General features: G+C 47.3%; 1 protein-coding gene across 1 annotated transcript in view; it reads right to left on the bottom strand.

The window, feature by feature from the left end:
- Positions 1–294: 294 nt before the first annotated feature.
- Positions 295–10,671, bottom strand: part of RHOU (ras homolog family member U) — an 11,156-nt gene continuing 779 nt past the window's right edge. The window contains exons 2-3 of the mRNA XM_081823161.1: positions 8,722–8,780; positions 295–3,656 (exon numbers count right to left, since the gene is read on the bottom strand). Of these exons, the coding sequence (XP_081679287.1) occupies positions 3,201–3,656; positions 8,722–8,780 (515 nt within the window). The 3' untranslated portion in view covers positions 295–3,200. The remainder of the gene's footprint in view (positions 3,657–8,721; positions 8,781–10,671) is intronic.

The following is a 10,671-nucleotide window of genomic DNA, read 5'->3' as shown; positions in this document are numbered from 1 at the left end:
CATCATCACACACTAAGTGCTTCTCTGGGCCTCGACTTTTGGCTCCAAGAACAGTGTTCCTGTCAGGGACACACATGGGCCACCAGCACACGATCCATTACAGACCCAGAGTCAGAGAGTGCTTGTATCCGACTGTGACCCCAGAATTCTCAAAACCAATTTCGTGTTGGTTAGGGATGACTCCCCAGACGCCTCTGGGGGCACGCCACGATGCTTCCCAACCAGCCTGCTTTTGACGTGGCTAAACCTTTATTCACTTCCAGTGATCTTCTTCAGTAGAAAAGGCAAGTGCAGTTATATCCATAGGTCAGAATTTATTTCATACCACCTCGTTTATAGCATTTTCAAGGACAACATTCTGCTCAACATCATTTACACTTGAAAACAGAGAAGCACAACTTGGTAAGGCACCAGGTTACGACAGTCTGGGGAGAAGACCTTGCCTTCATTTTGGCTTGTGTAATACCTGGGTGGTTTCTCCTGAATTCTGTCAAGCACAGAGAACAATATTACAAAAGGTTCATTTCCACATACATGGTAAAAAGTGATAGAACAGGTGGGAAGTATATTGTATTTTTCAATTATGACTGGCCTACACTGTAGGAGTTAAGCTAAAGCGGCATTTTCTAAAGCACAACTCATAAAATCTTCTCTGCAATACCAAGCTGCAAGTTTAACAGTGCTTGAGCTTTGAAGTGAACCAACTTTATGTTTAACTCAAGCACATACTTTTAAGAACTTTTCTGCCCAATCACACAAAGAAAGAAAAATGGAGGAAAACCTGAAGTACAATCAATCGTACGTACTTTACTATTCTATAAACTGCAGCAACATGTTAAAAACAGTTGTGTTTAAATGTCAACCCTCTAGATTTTTAGCGCTAATGGTTCGGGTTGTATCAAGTTGGGTTAAAAATAAACCACTTGAGGAAAGCTCTCAGAACTGGGCCGCACAGGCACGCTCCCCTGCCAGGTTACCACCAGTGGCCCCCAGGCAGAGGGGCCATGGCCCCCGCCCCAGGGGGACCAAGAGCAGCCCCATTTGCTGTCACGTGCATAAAATTTCTTTCAAGTCTTATATTCTATCTTAAAAATTACTTTGCACTGTACTCCAGGACATTTGCTGAAATATAAAAATACTGGTTAAAATTACTCACCAAGTAAGTCTCCCACAACTCCCACCCCTGCACCCCAGGGCAGGCGGAGCCCAGCCTGGGACACTGGCCCCCCCACAGACAGATGAGCCAAGCAGGCCAGCTTAGAGTCTGTTCGGAGCATTTCCACAAATGATGTAATTTTATTCACTCAGGCTATGTGACTAAATGCTTCAGGAAACTATGACTGATACCAATTTCAGTAATGAAAAATAGTGAACAATCCATGTATTTTGTTTTAAAACAGAGAAATCAGTTAATTTTATTTACTAACACAAATCAAAGAAGCCCCTAACCCAATCTTTTACTTCTTCTATAGGAAAACATAAATTCGCTTTTTTAAATACAAAAAAGACAATGCAAGACCCACAGAAAGACAAGACTTTTCCATCCACCGGCTCTACAGGTTTCCCTAGTTATTGAATCGATTTTGGTAAATCTGCTTCACCCACCGCAACCAGACATTATAATTCGTGGGGTAGGCTACCTTTTGGCATCTCAGAAGCATAACCATCACAAAGTAAACAAACCTACTCTTCTGATACGCAACTTTTTTCCTCAAGATGAAGCCCTAAAAACTGCCACCTTGAAGAACACAAATGTTTCACAAGCATGTGGTTTTCTGGCTATCCCCCACAAGGATGCAGCTGAGGGGGGGGAGCTGGGGTCCATACGCGCACCCTGCTCCCGGCGGCCACAGCAGGCCGCCCCTGTGAGCCCTCTGACTCACAGCCCTGGTCTCTGCTGCCCTTTCCCTCAAAGGCATCTGCGGCTTTAACCGGTGGTTTAACAGGTTTCAAGAGACATTCAGTTTAAAACAGGTTTTAAGAGATGTTCGTGTTTTAAGATGGTCTCAAAACTGTGTCAAAATATACTTAAAATCCTATCGGAGTAGGATATAATCAAAAAGAGATCTGTTCAAAAAAGTAACAAAAAGAGGAAGCTGAGCTTCCCTCACATGTTTTTGTGGTCATGCTTTTTCTCATTAACTGTTTAAAAGTCTGAATCAGCAGCAAATACAGCCATATACACATATGTATGTGTGTGTGTGTGTGTGTGTGTGTGTGTGTGTACATTTTGGCTGACTTAAGGGGAAAAAAGTACATTTTGTCTCCTACAATCATTGGCTGCAGGCCTTTCAAGAGTGTCCGTGTCCCTGCAGATGGTTTAGTTTATTTAGTTAGTATGGAAGTTTTAAAACAATTCCCATAGGTGCTCCCTAGAGTTCTAACTACCAGGGTTTAGGCAGTTTGGTGCACACATACGAACAGCAAATACCACGTGCTGATCTCAACATGAATCACTCCCTAAAGAAAATACAAGAGCTTCTGACTAATACTTGCTTTACTCCACATGGCATGTTGGCTATGTTTATACGATGTCAACACAACTGGTCTAAGAATGAAAAATCCCAATAAACAATGTTTTCTTTTTGGTGTACCCAGGGCCACAGGGTTAGTAGGATGTGCTTTGCTGGTTGATTTTAGATCTTAAGCAACCAGGTATTAGCATATGACAAAAGTGACTGGTTTGAGGTGTTGCAGGCAGAGGTCTCTTGTTTTTTTCTCAGATTTTAGTCCCTTAAAAAGTTTTTTAGAAGTGTGTGGAGTCTTTGGGCTAAGAGTGATTCTCACCATAGCTGGCCAGGGGACACAACGCACTTGCAGGAAGGAGCCCTTAATCAAGGCAGGGTTAACCACACCATTTCTTCTTTTGTTCTTCTGTACATTATAACGTAGCGAAAAAAAATCTCATTCTTGACACCCAGATCCAAGGTGTCTTTTTCATATTAGATATAAATTAATCCAGAGGTCTAGAGCTCTACATTTCCAGAGTTATGAAAAATGCTCCACTGACTTCAAAAATATCTTGCATAATTAATAATCAGCTCGTCCCTAAGCTCAAACAAACAAGAATATCCAAGGCAAGAAAGAAGACGTAAATTGAGAGCTGGACCTATGACACACACACGCTCTCTACACAGCTCCGGCACGATGAGAGGACGCATTCAGCTAATATAGCTTCTACTGCGGGTTCCCAGCCAGCGTCATACGAAACAGCAATACTTCTTCCACCAGGACTTGGAGAGGTTTTTCATTTTGTCTGGAGTCCTGCTTTTGGACTTCTTTGGCTGTTGCTGAGTGTCCGAGTACTGAATGCCCGCAACGATGGCCGCATCAAAGACCTCTTTGAGGTTTTTCTGAGTCAAGGCTGAACACTCGATGTAGGAGGCGGCTTTGATTTCCTCGGCGCACAGCTTGGCCGCCTCTTCGGGCACGGGCTTCTCTTTGCATTTGTCCAGCTCTATAAGGACCTTGACGTCTTCTCTGAGATCCGACTGCGTTCCAACGAGGATGATGGGGGCTTTGGGACAGTGGCAGCGAATCTCTGGCACCCACTTCTCGCTGACGTTCTGGAAAGAGGAGGGGCTCACCACGCTGAAGCACAGAAGGAAGATGTCCGTGTTGGTGTAGCAGAGAGGCCTGAGTTTGTCAAACTCATCCTGCAACCAATCAAAGCACCCAAAAGTTACCTTCTCAATTGATTCTCATCAGCAAAAAGACCACTTTACCATTTTTTTTCCTTGAAAGGGTCTGGCAGGTCCGGTTACGGAAGGAAGGGCCAGCGCCTCGGAAAGCGATCCTGCTGCTTGCCAGCCCCACGAAACCTGCCCAGTGCGTTCGATGTTCACATCAGTGTTCACAGCCCTCTGACAACTTACCACAGGAGAAGTACTTACAGTGGGTGAATGGCAGAAAGCAAATTTACTTTCTCCAGCCTTCAGCCTAGAGTAGCCCAGATTTACTCTTTCAACTCTGGTATTTAGCTACTCTTTTAGAATCAGGGTTAGCAGCCCACGGATCCCTAAGTCTCCAATCTGACCCCAGTGAACCCCATCTAACCCAGCTCCTCTCTTGAAGAATCCAGCCCTGACCGTTCTCGACAGCTGTGAGTGATGCCCGCCTGGTCCCATCTGTGCTGCACACGGTCGGGGCACGCACAGAGTACAGAGTAATGTCAATCAGACACAAGGAGACACCCAGAACTGGAGCTGAGGACCTCTGACAGCCCACTCTCCTTGGCAATTCAGAGAGCCTATGCCTCTCAAAATCACTTACAACAATGTGACTTACAATGTCACATTGGTTAATACATTTTCATTCTTGCTTGATATACCTTTCTTCTTGCTTGATCTCTTTTTCTCCCTCCTTTCTTCCTTTTGGAACTTCCTTTCCCCTTCCCTTTTCCCTGCAAATACCAGGGACCTCCATGCAGCTTTGGGAAGATAACCAAGCATCATGCTGCTGAATACCTGCCAGAGTCATCCACCTGGCAGAGATGCATGCTGGCCACCGGGCACTGTGCAGGGCCAGGGGAGTCGGCTGGGAACAGACAGACCTGGCCTCGGCCCTTGTAGAGATGTCGGCCTCCAAACCAGCATTTCTTCATAGTCCCCTGCAGTGCCTTATTCAATGAACTGAAAGCCTTCACTCAACTCTCTCATAGGAAAATACTTACATCATCTCATTCCTATTTAAAATTTCTATCTGTGGGGGCACCTGGCTGGCTCAGTCAGAAGACATACTACTCTTGATCTTGAGGCCGTGAGTTCAAGCCCCACATTGGGTGTAGAGATTACTAAAAAAATTAATTAATTAGTTAATTAAACTTTTAAAAAATAAAAAAATAAAGTAAAATAACATTTCTATCTGTGGGTGCCAGCCTCACACACATGTCCTATGATAGATAACTTCCCAGTGGCATGAAAAAGTGAAATGCCATCCAGGTTTTCAGTACGCCGTTGGCACACTCTGACTATTTACAAACTCCTATTTATGTGCACAGTATTCTGCATCCGTGGCCCTTCTGGAGGCGTAAAGGAAACCTGGATCTGTTTTACTGGAAGGCACTTTCATCATTTGAGGCTCCACAGTTCAGTTGTAGGGCAACAACCCCTAACAGTACAGACGTCAACCAGCTCAAATGCTCAGGAACGAATCTGGCGTTTCATCACTGCCGCCTGTCAGACTTCTACACACGGTGGTTAAAAAAGAACAACTTGGCTTTCTTAGTGCCAACTTTGTGCTGAAAGAATCAACATAGAAAATCCACCAGGTCGACGATGGCCCAGCAAAGATCTTGTAATAAAACATTCCCTCTGTTCTCAGAGGCCCCAGAAAAGCACAAAACGGAGCCCCGCGTAAGGTCAGCTCCCTCAGGCAGCTGCAGCTCACTGTTAGAAGTCAGTCACCCTTGGCGGTGCCCTGCGAGCTGGGGTTGCATTACCAATAAAAAGAAAGGCAAGCGCAGGGGCTGGGCCTTGTGACAGGGCTTTGGAAATCCAGCTCCCCAGACCTCTTGAGATTCTGGCGAAAGGGTTCAGGGAGCCAAGCAGAAATCAAACCCGCCTCCTCACTGCCTGACCAGAAACCCTAGATATTTGCTGAAATCAACACAACATACATATGCGTGACGAGGCCAACTGGAATGTACCCTCCAGGAGAGGTGTGCTGAGGCCCAGTGATGTGCACGCACCTGCCAGGTCTGTGGGGAAGACATACAGAATTCGGTCAGGGACAGGGCGTGGTGGACAGGCCACTGAATAGTAGTGCTGGTCAAGCTGCAACTTGAGTTTTTGGTTTTTTTAGCACAGAGATTTTTCCAAGTGCCTCACGGGTCAAAAGCCTGAGGAATTTTCAGCTTCTCCTGGCAATGCCACTGTGACCTCCTCCTATTTCAGTGACGGTCCCTTCTCTTATGCCAAAGGTATGTTCTCAACACCCTCGGTCTCTGATCTATTTTCACTTGAGTAAGACTGTGAGTCCAGTGTTAAAAACTCCTTTTAACATCTTCTATGCTCACCTACCTCCCTAACAAGAAAACCCAAAGACACAAAAAGCAATTGCTAGTTACTTATTCATCCAGTAGAGCCATATTCTTGCTCTGAGCTTCCAGATGAAAAACCTGCATTTGGGCCCCCGGGTTAGGGCTACCTGTGCTCATGCTCCCCTGGAGCTGGAAACAGAGGTCGCACAAGTCACTTTAAGCCCACAAGGCTATCCTGAGGACTGCCTGGGGCGGCGGGGGGTGGGGGGAGGGGGGCGGGTTTCACTGGCTGAGTCATCATTAGGGAAATACAGCAGGTGTCAAATCAAGTCCCTTAAAAGGTTGTTTATCAGATCTGGAGTAAGGAATAAGGAAGGTGGGAAAGAACTACCACTCTGACCTGCTTTGCTATTAGTCAAAATAAGTCCTAATGGATACTTGGAGAGTAGGGGGAAAAAATGATCTTATCTTACCAGCTGTGTACTTTGCATAGTTTTTGAGGTTGGTTTATTCATTCATTACATAATAAGGTATACTTTACTAATACATCAGTTAAAAAATAGTCAAACTCAATGAAAACATCACTGGGAGACCAGAAGAATAATTTCCAAATAAACTAAATCTTACCAATTTGCACCAAAGTCCTTTTATTTCCCTAATTATAAATTTTTTTCATGAAAATATCTCCAAAATTATTCTTGCGCTTCCCCAGCTTTTAAACAGACCATACTAAGGAAAAATCGACCTCTGCCTCAGTAATTCAGGATCATCTCTACAAAGTTTTTCTGATGATGGTCCTATGCCTCTTTCAAAACTGCCCAGTGGTTTTCTCCCCAGACCCACCTGTCCTGCACCCCAAGCCAACACTGCCTTCCTCCTTATGGCACTTCCCTGGTTTCTTTCACAAGTTCTACTAAGTGGTTTATCTTCCCTACAGACTATAAGTCTTCGGAGGGGCAGGCCAGGACTTAAGGTTGCATTCCCCAGGACCGAGCACTCTGTTTTATGTATCCATTATAAACCATGATTAAGCCCTATTCTGCACCAGGCACCATGAGGGCCCTAGGCCTAGAACCCCAACTCAGGAAGCCGGGTCTGTGACAAGAGTCAACAGCTAACAGGAGAGCCCCATCAGTGGGCAGGGATGTGCTCTGTACTGCTTGCTCCTCCCCTCGAGGATCCCCAGGAACTGTGCCTTCTGGGCTTCCTGTCTACGGTCTTATTCTTGGGCTATTCAGCTGCCCCTTTCTGGCGTTAGCAGGAACGTCTATATTTATCCACGTGCAACTCTGACCTCATTTTAAAGATCAGAAAATCAGACACATAGTAGGACAAAGATTCTTACTTTATAAAAAGCAATTAAGCTTTCATGACAAATACCAAGAGGGCATTCAGAAAGATTCAATATTAGGAGAAAGTGTTCTTTTGAGTCCTCTTTTCCGCAGGCAGGAAGATACACAGTGCGTTTGCTTTTTTCTGCTGCCGCTGAAGGGGAAACGGAGATGCTCCAGTGTAGAAGGGGCAGAAGGGGCAGGGCCACCCCTCAGGCCACTCTGGCCACCGCCAAACCCGTGCTGAGCTGGGGACCAAAGCTGCCCAGTCTTGTGTCACCCTGAGTTTTGAAAAATAAACCTGTGAATTTGCTGTCCCAGGGTAGGCAAGCAGTTTGGATGAGGCACTTGGGAATGCTGGAAAGCGAGCTTCTTAAACACAGATCATCATGTGACAACACCTCAGAAAGTGAGGTGGGCACTTTTACGTGCCCACAAAGGGCCCCTCAGCATTTGCTCTAACTCTAACAAGGACAGGAAAGACTCCATGTTGATGAACTGTCACTATGATAAACTCAGGAGATGGCACCCTGGGTTCGCACAGAGAACAAGGAGACCTCAGTGACGAGCACCGTGCCAAGGGACAACTGGCTGATGATGAGTCCCTGGAGCTCATCGGGGAACACCCCAATCCCTTGCCCCTCCCTGGGCAGGTCATCCAAGTGCTTGATCCTCAAGACAAGAATAAACATTCACAATTTGGAAAGACTAAGTCCAGATTCATTCATTCCCCCAGCTCAGGAGAGTTTCGACCACTGTATCTCTGCTTCAAAGGATGGGGGTGGCCCTAGAGAGTCAAACCACAGCTTAGGGAGGGATGGGGGGGTGCCTGGGGGGTGCAGTTGGCTGAGTGTCTGCCTCTTGGTTTCGGCTCAGGTCACGATCTCAGGGTCGTGGGATCGAGCCCCGTGTCCAGCTCCACACTCAGCGTGGAGTCTGCTTAAGATTCTCTCTCCCTCTCCCTCTCCCCCTCCCTACCGTGCTCTCTTTCTCTCCCTATAAAATAAATAAATAAAATCTTTTTTAAAAACCTCCATCTTTTTCTTGAGCAAATTTAATATTTGGCGTGTTGACCTCTAATAAAATGATTCTATCACCAACTTACTCTGAGAAATAATCACAAAGCATCATTGATAATTTTTAATATAAACGAGACAGTAAATAAGATCAGAAAGTCCTGTAAGAACTCCCGTTCTTGACCCTGTTGTCCCCCTGCCCTGAGCATGCAAAGCTGGGCCAAACCCTGTTTTAGGGGTGCAGAGCTATCTCCCCTCCCCACCACCCTCTGAGAGAGCAGGGCTGGGGCCACTGCACGAGCCTTTAGAATGACCCGGTTATGGAGGGAGCTTATTGTGAGGCCTCTCTAAGGCTGGCTTCCTGGCCAGCCTGGAGCCGCGATGACCCACTAACCTGCCCAGCCGTGTCGCAGAGCTGGAGTCTCACAGGCCGCCCGTCCACGGACACCACAGCTTAAAAACAAGACAAAAACAATGATCAGGGGGTGGGTGTCTTTTAACCCCTTCCAGGAAAATAATGCCTTCAGCTGCAACTACCATTCTCCCTCCAAACCCTTCGGCTATTCTGGGTCCCCTAATGAATTAAAGACTTGCCTAAAACAAGGAGGCCCCACGGAGGCATTTTTGTCTTCCAACCGTCCAGCCGTCCAGGGCTGGCAATTCATCGCATGGCCGGGGCTGAAGCTGCAAATCCCTGAGCCGTTTGAGGGCACCCCAGAAGGGCCTGCGCTTTTCGCTCAGCCCCGGAAGATTTATTTTCCTGTCACACTCGTTTCAAAAAACCTAAAAACAACACTGGGGGGGGGGGGGGTTGCGGTTGTAAATGGGAACCAACCTTGCCGTTTTAACTCAGTGGAAAACCTTACAAATAATTCTGTTTTCCCTTGGGAAACGTTCCAAGACTTCATGGTTTATCATAAAATTGTAGCTTGTTTTGAGAACATGAGCAAACACAGGCAGCCTGCATTGTCCTGTTTATAGAAGAGGGCACTGTTTATCTCACCGTGTCAGCTCAAAGGGAGGATTAACACAGAAAAGAAAGCCTGCCCACCTTTCCACTGGGATCGGGTACTGGGCAGGGGCCTGCACTGGAGCACAGCCTGGAGGTTTCTATTTGAATTAAGCACTCAGGTCCCTCTAAGTGCAACTTTCTAAGTTGCTTTTAATGTTTACACGAGTCAGCTGGGAGGGAAAAGGAGGAAAAAATAAAACCGTTTGGGTGGAAACCCATTAGTGTAGCAGTTTTCTCAAGGGTACCTTAGAGGTGGAAGAAAGCAAGCCCTTGCCATCGGGACCTTCTAAGAGGTCAAGAAGCATTGTTGTTGTTGTTGTTGTTGTTGTTGTTGTCCTTTTAAGAGCAGAGAGAGTGCTTCACTGTGGATTTTAACTTTTTAGTAAATTTCAAAAAGACCTGAAAAATCCTTTATCTTTGTTTCCACCAAACCAAAAAACATAGCACACCATACGTAAGGGCTGTAAATGGCTTAAAGAGACACTGAAGAGGGCGCCTGGGTGGCTCAGTCGTTAAGCGTCTGCCTTCGGCTCAGGTCATGATCCCAGGGTCCTGGGATCGAGCCCCACATCGGGCTCCCTGCTCCGCGGGAGGCCTGCTTCTCCCTCTCCCACTCCCCCTGCTTGTGTTCCCTCTCTCGCTCTCTCTCTCTGTCAAATAAATAAATAAAATCTTAAAAAAAAAAAAAAAAGAGAGAGACACTGAAGAGATACTAAGAAACAGAAACAGAGCCAACGGGGGAGATGGAAGAGGGAGCAGTGGGAGCAGGGGAGAGGGGCTCAGAAGAAATCGCCTTTACTCTCCAGGTTTAATCCAAACCTAAGCCCTTAGTGCTATTTTCACTAAGTCAACTATGTTCTGCCGTCTCTGTGGCTCTTCAAAGTGGAGACGCCCCTTCCCTGTGAGGGAAGCCACCGAAAGGAACGGACTGACTCTCAGCGCCACAGGTAATGGCACCTGCGCGTCACCTTCCCACGGAAACTCGGCAGCTGCGCCAGCAACGTCGACCTGACGCAACTTTTCTACGCAGCAAACTGACCAGGCAACCTGAACTCGACCTGTTCCTTACTAAATTGCCGTATCATTTCTTTCTGCACAGGCTCTGTCTCCCGTACCCCGCCCCCCTCCGCCGGGCTCCGCTTTTGGGGGCTCCCCGTCGCCCCGCGGTCCCTCAGGTGGCCCCGCGCCTGCCCCGTCCCCGAGGTTCGGGAAAGGTGCTGCGCTCCGCGCCGGGTCCGCTTCCCAACTGGAGCCCGGCCGGCCCAGCAGCCTCCTCGGGGGCCCGCGACCCTCGCGCCGCGCTCCCCCCCCCGTCCCCCCCACCCCCCCCCC

Source organism: Leptonychotes weddellii, chromosome 6 (genome assembly GCF_054177405.1).
Source record: "Leptonychotes weddellii isolate Sample4059 chromosome 6, ASM5417740v2, whole genome shotgun sequence".
NCBI lineage: Eukaryota > Metazoa > Chordata > Mammalia > Carnivora > Phocidae > Leptonychotes > Leptonychotes weddellii.
This window is presented reverse-complemented; position numbering and strand designations above follow the sequence as displayed.